General features: G+C 35.0%; 1 protein-coding gene across 3 annotated transcripts in view; it reads left to right on the forward strand.

Annotated features, from left to right (window-relative positions):
* LOC127835323 (uncharacterized) overlaps window positions 1–15,102 on the forward strand; it is a 24,597-nt gene extending 9,495 nt beyond the window's left edge. For 2 of the 3 annotated variants that reach the window (XM_052361689.1, XM_052361691.1), the window contains exons 8-20: window positions 258–418; window positions 1,696–1,835; window positions 2,806–2,924; window positions 3,336–3,437; window positions 7,430–7,590; window positions 9,147–9,286; window positions 10,259–10,413; window positions 11,072–11,104; window positions 11,384–11,416; window positions 11,848–11,976; window positions 13,077–13,183; window positions 13,676–13,837; window positions 14,924–15,102. In XM_052361689.1, the coding sequence (XP_052217649.1) occupies window positions 258–418; window positions 1,696–1,835; window positions 2,806–2,924; window positions 3,336–3,437; window positions 7,430–7,590; window positions 9,147–9,286; window positions 10,259–10,413; window positions 11,072–11,104; window positions 11,384–11,416; window positions 11,848–11,976; window positions 13,077–13,183; window positions 13,676–13,837; window positions 14,924–15,013 (1,532 nt within the window). In that variant the 3' untranslated portion in view covers window positions 15,014–15,102. The remainder of the gene's footprint in view (window positions 1–257; window positions 419–1,695; window positions 1,836–2,805; window positions 2,925–3,335; window positions 3,438–7,429; window positions 7,591–9,146; window positions 9,287–10,258; window positions 10,414–11,071; window positions 11,105–11,383; window positions 11,417–11,847; window positions 11,977–13,076; window positions 13,184–13,675; window positions 13,838–14,923) is intronic. The other variant, XM_052361690.1, reaches the window with a different exon arrangement.
* The last annotated feature ends 5,139 nt before the right edge of the window (window positions 15,103–20,241 follow it).

Here is a 20,241-nt window from a genome sequence, read left to right on the forward strand (position 1 = left end):
ACTGTGACAACTTCATCCCTGATATTAGTGACAGGTTTCAAATTCTTCATTCTGCATTGTAGACACTGTTAATGTGCGGTCATACTGTAACATCTACCTACCTGATATTGGTGACTGGTCTTAGATTCTCCAGTCTGCATTGTAGACACTGTTAAAGTGTTTCAGTGTTCTCAACTACGGAATACATTCTGGTCAGTTCGTGCAGAAATCCAATTTTCGGTTTTCACGCAATTAAGTGTTGTTGACGTTGTTTCCAGCTGATGTTGGCAAGTGTCCAAACGGTTGGGAGCAGCGCCCCAAAAGTGACGACTGCTACCTGATTACTGACAACACGGACCATCGCAATAGAGACGACGCCAGTGCTGAGTGTCAGAAGCAGCAGGGCCATCTGGTGAAGGTGGACTCCATCGAGGAAAGGGTACATATAGATGTTGAAGAGGAAGTCTTTTAGAAACAAATACACTGCGATATAAAGTACCGGTAATGATAATATTCGGCAAACCAGACGAACAGTGAATAATTGAGGGTTCCCAATATCCAGGATGAAAACCAATATTGCCATCGTGTGTTGTCCTATTAATATTATATAAAAACTTATTTCAATGATAATCTTATTTCAATACTAGAATTGTGTTATTTACATAAGTTTACCAGTTCGTCTGCATGGTGCAACGTTATGGACGAGTTAACGTGTGACGTCACAAGCACATTCAAAGTTTAGACTCCGCCCACTGGTTGGCAATAAGAGGTGCAATACGTTGACATAATCCATGAAGAGAAGGTTGACATAATGCTCGTTTTTATTGATAATCATGATCTGCATCAAATATAATATATTTTGGATCGTGTATATGGTTGTTATAATTTGTTTTTACTAAAAACGAGCTCTGGAGATGAACACAATCTACGAGCTCGGTATGTGATTACCACCAAAATTTCTCTATTTGGCACATCTTCGCGACCATTTTAAGATGAACATTCTCTAAATGAAATTTAATGAAAGAACACAAATATGAATGAAAACAAACCACAAATAGATCGCTTTTATGTATGCAACATATAATAACTGATTTGAACCTTTATATAGCTGTTCAAACGTACCTTGTTAAACATTTAATAAATTCTCTTGATAAATCTTATTTTTTTATTTAATTGTTCACACCAATTTTGAAACTTTTTTCCAGCATTTTAAACCTGGTGTTTAATTGCACTTTTGTTCACCACAAACAAATTATCTTGTATGATCGGATACTTCCTAGACAATTATAAAGAAAAGCCCGGAGACCTTTTCTTGGGTCCCTGCATAGACCACATGTGCCAGACTTTATGATACATACATGTCATCTCTTGGCATATTGAGCAGTCATTTAAGCAAAATTTTCGAAAGCCAAAATACGTTACAATACTGTAACCAGTGTTTTGTCAACCAGTCAGTGCGTATGTGCGGAAAATCCCGAATGTAAACAATAACAATTAATTCGTCTATACCGATATATATTAGCAGAATGGCCGAGTCAGTTATTCATGTTGAAATTATATATTTGATCCGTCCTGATACAAAATGTATGCCAAAAGAACAACAACACAAAACAAACATGTAATTATAAAACAATTTATAAAGTGATGATTTAAAATATAAAAATATTTATCCGATTTTTCTACAGCAATTCATTTACTCATGCTTTAATTTTCCAGGACTGGCTACGTCAAAAGATGGACTACCTGCGCCAGACCCAAGGGCTGTTCCACTTCTGGGTGGGGCTCAGTAATCGGCCCCGGACAGACAACACGGGGTTCAAGTGGGAGGATCAGACCTATCTCGATACGAGCATCCTGTAAGTCTACCGTAGAAATGTGGTCTTGACAGAAAGTGGTTAAATCGTCTTACTTTCAGCTGTTTAACCGTCCTACTTCCAGTAGTTGAATTATACTACTTCCAGTTCTTAATGTAAACAAATTTCAGTAGTTTTACTATACTACCTTCAGCAGTTTAACTGTTCTACTTTCAGTATATTAACTAAACTAATTTCAGTAGTATAACTGTACTTCTTCTAGTAGTTAAACTGTACTAATTCCAGTACTTTAACCGTACTTCTTTAAGTAGTTTAACCGCTCTACTTTCAGTGGTAAAACTGTTATTCTTATATTAGTTAAATCGTTCGACTTCAAGAAGTGTAACTGTAATGCTTCCAATAGTTTTACCTTACATATTGCAGTAGTTTAATTATACTTCTTCCAGTAATTAAACCATTCTACGTCCGGTAGTTGAACCGGACTCGTTCAATACTTTTATTTGGTCTCGATCAAAGTAACTTAATTGCTATGTTTTAATTTTATTGTAAACAATGAGCATGTGGAATTAAAGTCGCGACCACAATTATTAGATTTTAGGCATAAGCATTGGAAGTTATCTTCATCGCTGTTCATTTATGTACGAAGATCAAAATTCTGTAAGACTGTGTACACTATGGATAAGAATTATGCATACAGTCACGTACGATTGGTGATCTCGTTAGATTTTTTACCGAAAACACGGAGTAGAAGAGCTCTATCTACCGGGGTATCTGAGTTAACATTGACTTCGTATTGTCAAGCCAGCCCGAAAACCTATCGTCGAGGGGAGCCATTTATCTGAGTTGACCCATTGTAAGTATTTTTGCCCCTGGAAAGTAGGTCAGCCCGACCAAGAGGTGTCGGAGGGAATACTATATATCTGATCTGGCCTTGACCTTTCACTGACATTTATTCCAGACAACGCGGGGTCAAGGGAGTACGATTTATCTGACCTTGACCTCTTTTTTTCAGACCCTGGAGGCCAGATCAGCCCGACAACAATTACGGTTTGGAGCACTGCGGGGACCTGTGGAACGGGGAACTGAACGATAACAACTGCAACGAGCAATACCCGTACATCTGCGAGATGTGTAAGAACAGAATCTGCAATTGCAGAATATGTGCTTGCGTTCTGTTTGCCAATAGAATTGTGTTAAGAGTAATGCGTGTCATTGCATATTCTGATCAAAATGGTTTCTTACAAAGCTAGCAAAATATTGTTTGCCGACCTTATTACATTTTTACAGAAGATATTGGAAACGACTGACATCTTAGGCCCTACAATACGTTCGTGCAAGTGCTTTTGAGCGTTCATATGGCTTAATTGATATGTTTTTACAAAATGGTTTTCTAAATTACTATCACATCGTGCATCGATGTCGAACACGAGCATGTGTTTGAACACAAATTTGAGTTAAATAATGTATTATTGTATAGCTTTTGTGTAAAAAAAACTGGTAGCAAATAATGACGACGTCAGACATTAAATTTCTCGATTTCAGATTTGAGCCCGCCGCAGAACCTATCAAGTACATATGTACCGATACTGAACACAAGCACCTCGCCGACGGGCACTCCCTCCACGTCCACAGCGCCCCCTACACGTAAGTTTCAATTTCCAGCTACGTGATATGGGCCTCGTTCTAGGAAATCTGGGCTTAATACATGTGTGTTAAGTGGCGTGTCATGTCAAACTGTACCGTCCGGCAAGGCTTATCTGGGACGACCTTTCTCGCCTAGATTTTGACTAGGAAGAGACTACCTTTAAACAAAATACGATATAAGCGGAGAGTTCCGTCCTAGATTAGCGTTTTCGGACTGTGTATGCTAATCTGAGACTACACTTAACGCAAATGAATTTATACACGTTTAAATTCTTAGAAAGCAGATGTTGTTTCTCTATATCACACCATTGGTGCAACAAAGTACCATGTACCTTCTTATTTCAATGTCACATGGTACCTACCGCACCAAGGGCGGCGATATACAACGATTCGTCGGATAATTATTCCCATTCTAACATTCTTAACAAAAATGTGTGTTATTAAAAATGTACTTAATTCATGTTTGCTGTCGTATTTTTTTGCACATCTTTTTGCATTTTAACCAGCTCGTTTACAGTGATGTTAGGGTTTTTGTTTGAAAGAAACATCAACAAACTCCATATTAAACTGCATTTTTTATCTATTTTATACAGCAAATCAACGAATCAAATAATCAAATGATTATGCGGTATTAATGACAAAATGACCTTGTACATGCCGTTTCAAAGTCATTCTGACTTTGAAAAGATACATTGATAACATAAATTTTTCCTACACACTATATTTAGTCAGTATAGTATACTTGTTTTAAATGTATATTGTTGTAACGGTAAATAAAAGTAAAATGGTATTATGTAAACTGCGGTCATCTTTGAGTCGATAAATGCAAAAACGTGGTATGGTGGAAGACAAGCACCTCGAGAAACGACCCAACTACATTTTGCAAACGAGTCCACATACCAAGTACAGGACTATTGGGTTATACACGCTAAGATAGTGCCTCGACCAGCGTTTAAATCTGCGTGAAAGCATGCATAATAATAATTTAACCAGGTCTATGTGAACTTTCGCTAACCTGTCAGCTATGTTATTTTAGGCAACTTATTGTAATATTATTTGTCATTTTCGCAATTGTGACGCACCTAAACTTCATACGGCAGTAGATACTGAACACACACATATAACACATTCAAAAAATATGTTTCTGTGAGTAGAAGTATAAATCATTATAAACCTTCGTAAATGTCAAAATCTGAATCACATGACTTCCAAACTCTGACATGTTAACATGAGGACTTTCGAGACCACCAATTATTTTAAAACAAATAGCAATATGAGTTAAACTATTATTATTGATCAATAAAATAGAGTAGTGTGGCGGCGATTGATCAACATTAATGTTCAATGCTTGGCATGATTGTCCTCATTATTTTTTCGTAAGCATGGATGTCCAAAATATATGTCTTTGTAAAGATCGCAACAGCTACTTTCACAGACGGGAATGCCAATTTTAAATCGATCAGTTTGTATATTGTAAAACATTTAAGTTTACAGTCTGGAATCATAAAACATGCCTATCTATCTTAACAATGTTTAATTACTTTGCAAACGTTTCGCAGGGCGCCTGTTCAATATTATCAAATTAAAATAGCAGAGGACCTAAATAATGTTAGAGCAAAAATGTGCATAAACCTCTGGTAAATAATGCAAAAGGCACTTGTTTACATAATTTAACAAGTTAAAAAATATTAAAATTATGTGTGCTCTACAGATATAAACTTAGGAATAATATGCAATAATATTTAATAATAAGACAGCGAAGTTTAATACAATACTTTGTCTTTACATGGATTTAAACCCAGGACATTTTTGGAAGAAATATTTGCCATGCACTCATAATGATGTTGAGCATTTAAAGATGTTTTAAACGATATGTTATACACAAATTTTCTAAAATATCGATGACTGCCGTTTCAAAAAGTTTCTTCTATGATATATCATTACTGATATGTGTGTATGAATATAAGCGGCATTTTTTATTTAAAAAAAAAATATATATATATATATATATTCGTTTTTTGGATAAGCTGTCAAACCCTGGTTTTCAACTTTATTGACCTTTACAAAGAATCAATCAGATGTTAGAGACAATGCCCGCGAAAATGGTCTTAATGAATACATGGAATCGTCGCATTTATTAAAAAATACCTCCGCCAAGCGAAATAGAAGACTGATAAATTATCATTTGAAAAACTGGTTTACAATATGTGCTGCGCAGTAAAGCATCAAGATGTACCCCGTTGGCTTATCCCCACTATTATGTAGAATTGTTCATACGATATTTATACTCATTTTTGGTCTGCCACGTATACGAATAAACATGTTGATATCGGCTCGGTTCTCAGATTAACGTTCTTAAATATTACTGAAATATCAACATCGGAGCAAAATTAAGTCGCACTCCGATTTCGCAAAACATGTGTTAAAGTCTTCAAAAAACGTCATAAATGCGAAATATCCATTTGCAAATTGAAAACAAGGTGGAAAGACTTCCAACAAGCGACATAAAGACCTTTTACATAGATCGTTCACTACTACTTCTACTACTACTATTCATATTACTACTACTACAACTACCTACTACTACTACTACCACTACTACTACTTCTACAACTATTTCTACTACTACTACTACTACTACTACCACTCTACTTCTACTACTACTACTACTCCTACTCTACTACTACTACTACTACTACTACTATACTACTACTACTACTACTACTACTACTACTACTACTACTACTACTACTACTACTACTACTACTACTACTACTACTACTACTACTACTACTACTACTACTACTACTACTACTACTCCTACTTCTACTCCTACTACTTCACTACAACTAGCACCACCACTTCTACTACTAGTACTTTACCACTACCATTACTACTACCATTTCTATTATTGCTACTACCACTACTTCTACTCCTAGATCACCTTGAACCGAGTACACACTCACGGTTTAGTCTGCATGAATGATAATTTATGCATGCTACACGTCATATTGAACGCACTGACCACTTGCGCAAATTTATTTCGAAATTTCATCAGGTATTATTGACTTGTTCTTTAACTTTACACAGATACAGAATTCGCACAAGCGTTTTGTGTAAACTGTGACATTCGCAGTAATCAACATGACGCTAACCACCTGTGTTGGTGAATATGCGCCTGGATGAGTTTCCTGGAAAAGGTTACAACTTCAGTTACTGCTAATGTTACGACTTCAGCTTAGGTTATACACACTATAATAATGCCAAACCTCGCTTTTAAATCAGGGTTATGTGAACTATTGCTAACATGTCAACAATGTTATTTTAGGCAGCTTATGGTAATATTATTTGTCATTGTCGCAATATGTGACGTATCTAGACTTTATATCTCAGTAAATACTGAACATACATATAGAACACCTTCAAAATATGTTTCTGTGTGTAGTATTATATTTTCAAAAAATTGTTATTAACTATGTTTAACCTTTTGAAATGTCAAAATCTGAATCACATGACTTCGAAACTCTGTTCACGTTTGGATTTTCGAGACCACCAATTATATAAAAACAAATAACAAGATGAGTTAAACTAGTTCGTATTGATCAATAAAGTAGAGAATACAGTCGCAAAGGAGTCAATAAGAAATACTGAGTACTATTAATATTTATTAGTTTAAAAATATTTGAATAAAAATATATAGCATTGTATATTATAGATCAACAGGTAGTGTGTATTCATATTTGAAAATATATATATTGAAAATTTCCAATCAAAGTGTAGAGAATTGCGGTCCAGTAGGTGAGACGCATGCGGCCACACTGTTTAATCTATCACCCTGATATTGGTGACTGGTCTTTGATTCTGCATTGTAGACGCTGTTAATTTGTGTCAGTGTTCTCAACTACGGAATACATTCTTGTCAATACTTGCAGAAAATCCTAATGTCATTTTCCGGTTTTCACGCAATTAAGTGTTGTTGCTGTTGTTTCCAGCTGATGTTTGCAAGTGTCCAAACGATTGGGAGCAGCGCCCCGGAAGTGACGACTGCTACCTGATTACTGACATTAAGGACATGCGCGATCACGATGGCGCCAGTGCTGAGTGTCAGAAGCATCAGGGCCATCTTGTGAAGGTGGACTCAATCCAGGAGAGGGTACATATTGATGTTGCAGTGGATGTCTTTTAAAAACAAATGCACTGCGATATAACGTACCGGTAATGATAATATTCGGCAAACCAGACGATAAGTAAACAATTGAGGGTCCCAAATATCCAAGATGAAAACCATTATTGTTATATTTTTTTGTCCGATTAATATTATATGAAAACTTATTTTAATTCGTTTGATTGTGTTATTTGCAAACGTTTACTTGTTTGCCTGCATGGTGCAACATTACGGACTAGTTAACGCGTGACGTCTCACGCACATGCAAAGTTTAGACTCCGCTGGTTGGCAATTAGAGGTGGAATTGATATAAGCGCAAATAGAGAAGGTTGACATAATAGACGTTGATATTGATAATCATGAGCTGTATCAAATATAATTTACTAATTATGTCTATATAAAACATAAGCTTGCGGGGAAATGCAATTTTGGAACGATGATATTGTTGTTATTATTTGTTTTTATTAAAAACGAGCTCAGTAGTAGAAAACAATCTACGAGCTCGGTGTGTGGTTACCACCAAAATATATCTACCTGGCACATCTTCGCGACCAATTTTAGATATAAAAAAATTCTCAGAAATGGAAATTCTTTCGGACTTATTAAATTCAATGAAAGAACACCAATAATGATGAAAACAAACAATAAATAGATATTTTTTAAGTATTCAACATTTAGTAACTGACATGAACCTTTATATATCTGTACAAACGTAACTTGTTACACATTAAATAAATTCTCTTGATAAATCGTTCTGTTTTATTTAATTATTCACATCAATTTTCACACTTTTGTTTTCAGCATTTTTAAACTGGTGTTTAATTGCACCTTTGTTCATCACAAAAAAAATATCTTGTTATTATCGGATACTGCCCAGACAATTACAAAGAAAACATGATGTCATTAACCCGGGACCTATACTTGGGTCCCTGCATAGACCACATGTGGCAGACTTTATGGTTCCTACATATTATCTCTTGGCATATTGAGCAGTCATTTAAGCCAAATTTTAAAGCCAAATTACGTAACAGTTGCTTTAATAAATAATTTAACATATTAAAAAAAGAAGATAATTGTCAGAAATGCATCAACAGGAACAAGTGTTTATATATGTTTTCTATTGAAGCCATAATACTGCAGTGCTTAATAACTTTAAATTAAAAATATTTTGCAATTTTACTGCTACATAATTAATGTATTTAACGGGTACCGGCAAATGTAAACTCGGCAATTAAGTTTCAAGATTGTACGTTCTTGCAGTGCACGCAATCACAATGGGTAAACAATGTTTGCGTAAACTAACTTAAATTGATATATTTATCATACAATGCTAGATTGTTACATGTATCACACCTTATCACTAGTCGCAGAGTCAGTTATTCATGTTGAAATCACAAAATTGATCCGTCCTTAAACAAAACGTATGCAAAAAAACACACAAAACAAACATGTTATAATATGACAATTTGTTAAGAGATGAAATATAAAAAACATGTATCCGATTTTTCTTCAGAAATTCATGTACTCATGTTTTAATTTTCCAGGACTGGCTACGTCAAAAGGTGGTCAACCTGTGGCAGACCCAGAGGCTGGTCTTCTTCTGGGTAGGGCTCAGTAATCGGCCCCGGACAGACAACACGGGGTTCAAGTGGGAGGATCAGACAGACCTCGATACGAACATCCTGTGAGTCTACCGTAGAAATGTGGTCTTGAGAGAAAGTGGTTTAACCGTCTTACTTCCAGCAGTTTGGCCGTCTTACCTCCAGTAGTTTAATTGTACTACTTCAAATGCTTAGACTTAATGAATTCCAATAGTTTTACTTTACTACTTTCAGAAGTTTAACTGTACTACTATCAGTATATTAACTAAACTAATTCCAGTAGTTTAACTGTACTACTTTTAATAGTTTAACTGTACTAATTCCAGTAGTTTAACTGTTCTACTTCAAGTACTTTAACCGTGCTTCTTTTAGTAGTTTAACCGCTCTACTTCTAGTGGTTAAACTGTAATACTTAGAGTTGTTGAACCGTTCTACTTCAAGTAGTTTAACTGTTATACTTTTAGAAGTTTAACCGTACTTCTGGCAGTAGTTTAACCATACTACTTTCAGTAATTAAACCATTCTACTTCCGGTAGTTGAACCGGATTCTTTCAATACTTGTATTTGGTCTCGATCAGAGCAACTTAATTGCTGGCCTCGCGATCACGATATGAAGTTGTCAAACTGAACTCTTTCTTTGGTAATTCATAAACGTTGTTAAATGCTACATTTTAAGTTTATTGAAAACTATGAGCATGTGGAATTAAAGTCGCTATCACAATTACCAGATTTTAGGCGTAAGCATTATAAGCTATCTAAGATTTATCGACAACACGGATTAGGGAGAGCTCTATCTTCCGGAGTATCTGAGTTAACATTGTCAACTTCTTACTGTAAAGTCATCCCGAAAACCTTTTGTCGAGGGGAGCCATCTATCTGAGTTGACCCTTTGTTAGTATTTTAGCCCCTGGATGTCAGGTCAGCCCGACCAAGCAGTGTCGGATGAGATACTATATATCTGATATGACCTTGACTTTTTACTGACATGTATTTCAGACAAAGCGGGGTCAAGGGAGAACGATTTATCTGACTTGACCTTCACCTCTTGTTTTCAGACCCTGGAGGCCAGGTCAGCCCGACGCCGACGGTTCGGAGCACTGCGGGGACCTGTGGTACGGAGAACTGAACGATGACGACTGCAACGAGCCTTTCCCGTACATCTGCGAGATACCTAAGTGTAAGAACAGAATCTGCAATATCTTACAATCAAGTAATCTATTGTACTGCATAATTGTTATTTAAAATACGGAAACGAACCGGCATCATCGATTAAAGCACGTATTGGTTCCGTTTGACCTCAGAACAACAATGATACTATTCGTAAGAGAGTAACTTATGCACTGTTAAGTTCAAAATAAATGACTTTAACTGTATCAATCAAGTAATTATTAGTGACATAATCAGCGACCTTCCAGATATAAGCAACGAGAATTTGACAATATGTTGAAGACAGTGGAACTTATTTTTTACAGGTATTGTTCATAATGACAAATAATGCGAACACATTATTTAAGGTTTGAAATCAGTCGAATTGTGCCTAAATGAAGATTTGAAATACGTCAATTCGTGCTTAAGTCGTTTTTACATTTTCAGAAAATTATCTTATTAATAAATTTGAGCCGCGTTCTGAGAAAACTGGACTAAATGCATGTGCGTAAAGTATCATCCCACATTAGCCTGTACAGATCAGGGACGACAGTTTCCGCTTTTATGGTATTTTTAGTTTCAACGAAATTCATGTTTAGGCGGAAAGTGTCGTCCATTATTAGCCTGTACTGCACAGGCTAATCTGGGATGACACTTAACGCACATGCATTAAACCCATTTTTCTCAGAAAAAAGGCTCATTTATTTTTTTTTTCATTTTAGCGCTTTGGATAGCTAGTCTGGCCTCTAGCAGCAGTGAGTACCGTTCATAAGGTTTAACTTATGATTATACATACCAGTGCAATACTGTTATTTCTACGTTCAAATACCGGGTACATAGCAAATCAGATCGGCCGTTTTATTTTTGTTTGATCACAAGGTTTGTAAATTCAGTCCTTACTAAATATAGACCAGTTGCATCAAACATTGTCTAGTTCTCGAATGACAGGAAGAATTTGATATTTTATATAAAATAAACTCTACATTGAGCTAAACAGATAAAACAAGTGATTTACACATTACTTTTATTGTCAGGTCTTGACGACTTTCATGCTGTGCAGAACAAATGTGAGTAGGTTTGTTATTTGAAGTCTTACTGAATTGTGTTCAAAGGTCTTTATTTTCACCATAACTGCGATGTTGTACTCATGTTTGTTGACTTCGAGTGTTCTACGTGTTGCAACAAATAAGCGAAACTGACATCAATATATTCGTATGCGATTGAAACAGCGGTCACGAATCACTCAGTTTGGATTTTATATTGCATATTAAAATAACATCAACTGCTATATCTAAATATAGACTATGATAAAACAAGAAACGTAATACCACGATAAGGAATGCATCTCTCATATTTAAGGATGGAATTTTAACAGATTATTCTTGTGTTTCAATGTAGTATAATACAAATATACATACTATATACCTCGTTAAATATGCTAAGACCTGCAATTAACTTATCATCTAACGTACCTATTACCGCTTCATCTACACTGTAGTAAACTGCACTTTCGATGCTGATTTTTGCCAATGGTCGCAAGTGAAGAACGATTATTTTGATTGGACTCGACACACCGGAAGTACACCCACTGACGAAACTGGACCAACCACCGACCACGGTGGATCAGGTGATAAGCCGTTGCCTAGTGACTATAAGAGCTTAACATTAATGTTTTAAAATAGCGTTATGTAGTACCCTCACTGATGATTATGATTCGAACAAGATATCAAGGTAGGTTAAGGTTACATACGGATAAGTGGTTGCATATGCATGCATAATGTGATATGCGTCGTTGTTTTAAATGAATATGACGCGAGCTTTCAATTACGTGGAGAAAATCAAAAATATTGTTTGAAAGTACATCCAAGATTTATTCGGATATAACAACGGGCTCGAAATATTGCTTGGTTATCGGCCGACTGTGAGTCTGGACAGATTTCTTTGAAGTTAATATTTTTGAAAGGTTATTTTATTGCCCATAAGATGACTAAGGGATGCTTTGGATAAAAGCTATTTTTTGACATTTTTCGGCCCGCGAAGACAGGTTTATGATGAATTTTAGTTAATTACCATGTTTGATTCCAATAGTGGAGGGTGGGGACATTTTTTCATGGCTCTTTGTAAATTTTTCTCCCATTAAACATTATATTTTGTATATTATTTGAGTATATTGGGCTCCTAGGTCCATATACTATCCAGGGTACGTTACCTCTACCTGTGGTGTTAGCGCTCTAGTTGGATCTCTGTTGACCATTAAAGTCTGTTAAACGGTGTTAATTATTACAGTTTTACGTTCCGACCTTCACTAACGGACTAACAACAAATCACATATAGGTAAAAAAAGACTTCACATCACTTGAAATCATGTGAGGTGGAAAAAGTCGTCCGCATCAACAAAAAACACTTTTCTTGCAACAGTGTTTTACTGTTAATATAATTCTTGGTGATGTGTAGCCAAACTAGATGTCGCCTTTATGCATAGATTTGGTGACTCATGACAGGCGTGTTGACGTAATGTAGAAGATGATATGTTTGCCCCTCTTTAAAAGAAACATACGTTTTGATTATTTAACTTAACAGCTTGTTGAAGGGTCGTATGAGACCATAAAATCTAAGACATACCTTTTGCCCAAGCGCAATACAGAGTAGAAATTGTTTCATAATACAACACTCACTAGAAAAAAGTTTTGTATATGCTTATTGTAAAACAAATTCTCAATTTCATAGGATGGTATCTATTCATCGAGACGTCGGCTCCGCGCGTACTGGACGAAGAGGCAGTTCTGATAAGCCCTTTTATTGATACCTGTAATAACGTGGCGATGTGCTTCCAGGTGAGAACTGAGTTGACTCAAATATTCAAAGTATACGGTGTAATAGTGTAATATGCATTTGAGCCTCGCTCTGGAATCACGAGGTGTAATTCATTAAAGTATAGTCCCAGAATAGCCTGTGCCACAGGCTAATCAGGGACGACACTTCACTTTTTTGCGGAGTTTTTATAAAAGGAAGTCTCTTCTGAACAAAAATATATTTTAGGTGGAATGTGTCGTCCCTGATAAGGATGTACTCACTGCACCTAATCTGGGATGACACTTTACGCACCTGCATTAAGCACAGTTTTCCCATAACAAGGCTTATTTATTCAAATCAAAATACGCACACAAAGAGCAATGAGCGTATAATTGTTTGTTCATAAAAATAAAGAAAGAGAAACTTGCAAAGAACAAAAGAAAAAAACAGAACGATTTGGTTGTTGATGAAGGTCTATTTTTGAGTGGATCACTCGCGTATTTCCAACCATTTGTTGGCATCGAACTTTTCAGATGTTCTACCACGCCAACGGGGCCTCGCTGGGCGACCTGCAAGTGACTTTGGAAACATCTGGTTACGGTAACAGCACTGTGCAGGAATTTTCCGGACCCCTGAATAGCAGCGACACCTGGGAAAGGCTTGCGTTCACAATTAACCCGATCCCTAAATTCCAGGTGCACGTACTTAACATTTGATTATGTAATTAGTTTACTATGACACAGTTATATAGCAGGAAAAATTATCATATTCAACTCGTGTTTATCTTAGAAATTAACAGTACAATATAATGAAATATTGATGTAATGAAGTCATACAACCAGCGTCCATTTACTGAAAATAAGCCGGATCGGTATTTAACCATGTGAATATAACATCCTCCAGAATGTTTTTACAAGTTAAAGCAAACCTGACCATATTTTTTACACACACGTATTTTAAGCTCGATTTTCATAAAACATAAAAAAAATATTGCATGATCACTTGAAATAATTAAACGATTTATTATGATTGGCATTACATTTTGTATACGCAATATTGAAATTCATCTTCGCAGTTTAAAACTGACTATTTATAAAATGAGACCGGAATCTTTCGTACTTATGCCGTATTTGTTCAGTGAAGACGTTTATAAATGATGTATAACAGTTACCTCTTTCGTTTCGCAAGAACAATCAAAGATTTCGCCTGCATTATTGCCCCGATACAAACGGATAAGTTAAGACATAATCGTAAACTACATAAAACACATCGTAGTGAAAATTGTAAAATATGTATATTCAAAAGATGTAATATCTGGAAGAATAGTGTTGTTCGAGTGTGTACCGAATTAAAATTGAGCCGCGCACTGTGAAAAGTGGGTTTTATGCTTGTGCGTAAAGTATCGTGCCATATTAGCCTGTGTAGACAGCACAGGCTAATCAGAGACGACACTTTCCGTCTTACCTTGATATTTTTCTAAGAAGAGACTTTCTTGAAACGAACAACATCATAAAAGCGGAATGTGTCGTGCCTGATAAGCCTGTGCGGACTACACAGGCTAATCCGGGACGACGCACATGCATTGAACCCCTTTTTAACAGAACACGGCGTAATTTTTTATTTGCAACAGAAACTTAAGCATATAATACAACTATCTTGCTTAAGTACCGGGTATGTCGTGATATTTTATTTTAAAGCTAATACAAAAAACAGTGACTATAAATTAAACATAAAAATCCTTTATTAAAGAAAATCAGTTATTACAGTAACCTTTATTGCAGATTAGAATCAGAGGGACGGTTGGCAACGGTTACCTTGGTGATATCGCCATTGATGACGTCTCTGTGACGCCAGGAGAGTGTCCACCGTAAACATGTATTCATCGACATAATTATTTCGAAAATAATGGCTATTTATGAGTGTAACTTAAATTCAATATTTTAAATGCTTTGGTAAATTATATAGTATTTAATTGTTCAATACCAGTAGTCCAGTAAACTCTAATAGATATTGCCGTGCTCTATGAAAAGGGAGTTTAATGCATGCGCGTAAAGTGTCGTCCCAGATTAGCCTGTGCAGTCCGTGTAGGCTAATCAGGGACGAAACTTTTCGCATAACTGGGATTTTGCTCAGAAGAGACTTTCTTTGAACAAAAAATGCACAGGCTAATCTGAGACGACACTTTACGCACGTACATTAAACCCCCTTTTCACAGAGCACAGATTATATATATATATATTAAATGTTACACAATCCAACTATGGTATACATAATATGTAGAGGATGCTGAACATCATGAAAAAAAAACTTGCGAAATATTATGTTTCATTAGCGAGATTTTGGGTTTACTAATTAAATATTGATTTCTGTGTGTGCATTTCTGTACCCGTGGTAGTAAAGAATTCAAAATATGTAATATCGTCATGTGCAGTTTTTTTTGAGTTTTGCAATCATATAATGTTTACAGTTGGACAGATACTTCAACAGATAGTTAAAATATTATGGTAATTCAGTTAGCAGTGAACATTAAAATGCGTTCAGTTCTTTAAAAAATACCGTAGTTCTTAACTAGCCTCATTAAAATGCGTCTCAGCGATGACGTAGACATAGTTTACATAGTCACACAATTCGGGTTATGTATATGTACTTGGCATACTTCAGACAATCTGACATAATTTCTGGATAAGTTTATAAACATTCTGCGAAACATATGGCCTAAATAAAATGTTTGTTGAGATAATAATTTTACATTATTTTGGAGCGTGCTGATTTGTCTTTACTGCCAAATGAAATGTTTTAGATTGACTCGGAATGTGGGCGCAATCCGGCCTAAATTTGTCAGCGGCCCACCGGCCCGCAAACGGCCACGGATTTTTCATAGTTGTTAGTGTAGTTCAAATTTCGAGAGTGTACGGTTGGCGACCGTTGCAAACTTGAAGTGTATTCGTTGTAACCCAAACAAAATAGTACAGTATAACACAGTCCAACAACAAAGCCCGCCCCAAAAAGGCATGTCAACTGTTTGTTCTCGCTTATCTGAAATTGAAAAAAATAATCCCATGCGACTTTCTCTGTTAAACAAGATTTTTATTCTGATTAAAATCATAACTTGCGAGGTATAAGTACACATATACATATTACAGATTGCATAACAAAAACACGTGCAGCAAAAACAGTAAAGACACAAGAACGGAATACAATATAAACTCAATTGATGCAATCATCAATTCTCAATTAAGAAATGCTGATTATGCCCTTATACAACATATTAAACGTAAGTGGAAATATTTTTTCACGCCTATTTCTAAAATCTGATAAACAAAATTAACAAACTTACAACAGAAAAGAGCCACTCAATTCCACTTTTGAAATGCCGAGCAATTTTGTGCTCGTAATCGAGACCGTTCGCAACCTAGAAGAAAAGGGAACGTGATCAAAATACAACACAGTCATCATGCATGGACTCAACAAAAGTTGTAGCGCATCAAATAGCAATTGATTAACAGAATGTTCGGGAAATGAAATACAACGATAATATTATAGTTTTCCAGGTAATGTCTAAACATTTTCTTCAAACAACGTATGACGTACACATGTATGTTCAAACTAAAAGAATTTTAACTTAATATATCAGTGTTTTATTATTTATTTCGTATGATTAAGTTTAAGAGGAATGTATTTATACCAAAACAGTGCGGAAAACAAAAAAAATAATGCGTTTACATATTTGCAAGGTGAAATCCGTTTTTTTTTTTAACAGTTGTGAACAGTAGCGTTATGTGTTGTGCTATAACTTTTGTATATATATAAGGTTAAATGATATGTCAACTAGTAAACAATGTATCGATATTTTTCATGGGTACACGATTTAAGACAAAATAAAGCATATACGTTAAACGGTTTAAACCATTAAATCTAAAAAGGTTGGCAACTAAAAATTACTTCAACAAAACATCTAAAACGCCGAATAAATGCTTTACCATGAAGCAAATTGCTGTGATTCTGTGCAGACAGCCGCCGTTTTGCCATAGTATACGCAAACGTATCCAGAGACGGATCCGGAAACCCTAGAATAGAGAGACTTAAAATATAAACTTACCCATAGACACTCAAATGTAGAGCAAAATATAATGTAAAGAGATCCAGAGACAATATAATAGAGCAAACTGTAATGTAAACATATATCGAGATACTCGACTAGAACAAAAAAATAATAGAAACAGATCAGATCCAGAGATAAAACTTCAAAATATAATATAAACATATACAGATACACTTACATAGTGAATAATTTTAACATTAACAGATCACGAGACGCTATACTAGACACAATTTTAGTATAAAAAAGATTCATAGACACTATGATAAGGCAAAAATATAAACTGCATCAAACGGGAATGTATAGTAAAGGACCATGTTGACAGATTTGCCAATTGACATTTTCCCGAATTGTTGTCCAGTTTCAAATCATACTCAGCTGTGTATATGAAATGACACAATGGACATAGGAAGACACTATACAGTCCGTTTTGATCATGTGTAATCATAATTTAAAGATTAAACAAAGTCGTTTGAAAAACGAAACGAGTGCAATTGTGAACATTTGTTTATTTTGTTTCCTTAAAGTATATTAAAACATGCACATCGATTACATAGACTAAAATGCAGTTTCTGAGTAAATACTGTTTGGCCGTTTTTTTCCGGTTTTATTGACTGATGCAAAAACATCCTATGAAATGTCAATGCAAAGAAAAATCGGTTAAAACCGGTTTAATGGTTGAACAAACATTATACTTGGCACAGAGCTATTTGCAATTGCAATATTACAATTCATTAGTTGGTTTTAAGCAAAAACAGACTTTCTTATTCAACCGAAAGTTAAGCTAAAATAACAACAAAACAAGTATTTACAACGGCTCGCATGTGATTAAAAACTCAAGCATTAGGCAAAGCATTATTCAGTATAATAATTCAATGATCACCATGCAATTTAAGGGAAAAACCGCAGTAATAGTTGTAAAAGGCCAGATTTCATTGCTGCATATCTTATTTGAATAGTGACACTGATATTTCAAATGTGTATATATACGTTCTGTGCTTCGAGTATTTTCTTATTTATTTGTGAATTTACCTACGTCACATTCGCCTTCGGTAATTTACAACGCGTTAAATTTAATTAATGCCAAGACATAGTAGAAGACTTACACTCCAGTAAAAAGGCAGATATGTCCCTGCTTGATAGGATGGTAATTTTGATGTCCCCCACCACTATAGTGGGGGACATTTTTTTACCCTGTCTGTTGGTTTGTATGTTTGTTTGTTTGCGTCAAACTTTAACATTTGCCATAACTTTTGGAATATTGAAGATAGCAACTTGATATTTGGCATGCAAATGTATCTCATAAGGCTGCACATTTTGAGTGGTGAAAGGTCAAGGTCAAGATCATCCTTCAAGGTCAAAGGTCAAATATAAAGCTTCAAAGCGGTGCAAAAGGGGACATAGTGTTTCTGACAAACACATATCTTGTTGAATCTTGTTACAATAGCGTCAAATAGTGGCTGGTGTCTGTACTTTCTCGGCCGTTGGACCCACACATCAGGTGGTCGATTGCGAAGATGCCATAAAACAGTTAATGAAGGCTCAAACGTATCAATTCGACTACGCCTTTTTTGCTTGAATAATGTTAAATATACATTATATATAAAAAGCAACATAATAACTACTGTTATTTGACTAATTATATGGTTTTGTTCTGACGCTACACTTTTATAACAAAAAATATTTATAATTTTTGTTTTTTAAACGACTCAAGATATAGCATGTGTATCCATAGTATCGGTCCTCTTAATAAAAACATATACAATAGTAAATATTTTAAGTGCAAAGATTGAAAAACATAAATTTTAATACTCCAATCTATAGCTTAATGTGTATTCTTGGGCATAACAAGAAAAACTGCATTAAACTCGGTGACGTTTTGCCAAAATGCAGCTTAAGCTCCAAGAAGTAATCAGTATCAAGTACACTGTTTCTCATAAAATCGGCCCGTCGGATTGGTTGCTAAAGGTTGTTACTATGCGCATGTTCTTTTTCTATGAATAAAAAACGAAACATCTGTCCATGTTTCTCTTAAATTATTTTTTTTCACAAATAAGCGGTTTTATACATAAATAAGCGATATATACAACATTTAATAAACCTACTAATAAACCAAAAACAAGCGAACACAATAGGTGTAATCATAATATCGGCCTTAAATAAACTTGGCCTACTTTCAAATGAAAACAGAAAATCATGAGAAAGAACGTTGTAATAGTCATTAAACAGAAAATAAATTAAAACTTCTAAAAATGGATATACATTGACTGTCCCGCACTTCTTGCGGGGTTTTCGTCAAAGGCACGATACAATGAAGAGGGCCGATACTATGAGGATAAGGGATACCCTAAAATGGTTTGAACGCATATCCTACACAGTTGCATTAAAATCATTGATCAATAACGCTCTGCCACTTCTAGGCAACTGACAACTACGAGTGTGGATTCCTTGTGCTGCCCGTGTAAAACAATATCAACGAGAAATTGTTCTTAATGTTAATTAAACAGCGTGTGTGTGCATTGAAACCATTAAAAATAAGTGATATAAAATTCCGCCATGCCCTTTACAGTGAGCTCGGAACATGTAACACATGGACTATACAGGTACATGTATGCCATCACATATATAACAAACGTTAACTCTGTCATAAAAATGTGATTAAAATATTAAAATAACATCAAATATCCCGAAAAACCAACCTTTTGGAAAAACCCACAATAATCGTTTTAAAATCAAACAGTGTATCAATCGTTTTTTAAATGTAGCTCATATATATATATGTGTGTATATATATATATATATATATATATATATATATATATATATATATATATATATATATATATATATATATATATATATATATATATATATATATATATATTACCATTTGTTGAAGAAACCGTTCTGTCCTTGTTTTTTACACTTTTGAATTTATTAAATAGCGTTATATTCATTTAAAAAATGTGTTTAATTGTTATTGTTTTGTGATCATTTAAT

The sequence above is a fragment of the Dreissena polymorpha genome, chromosome 6 (assembly GCF_020536995.1).
Source record: "Dreissena polymorpha isolate Duluth1 chromosome 6, UMN_Dpol_1.0, whole genome shotgun sequence".
Classification (NCBI taxonomy): domain Eukaryota; kingdom Metazoa; phylum Mollusca; class Bivalvia; order Myida; family Dreissenidae; genus Dreissena; species Dreissena polymorpha.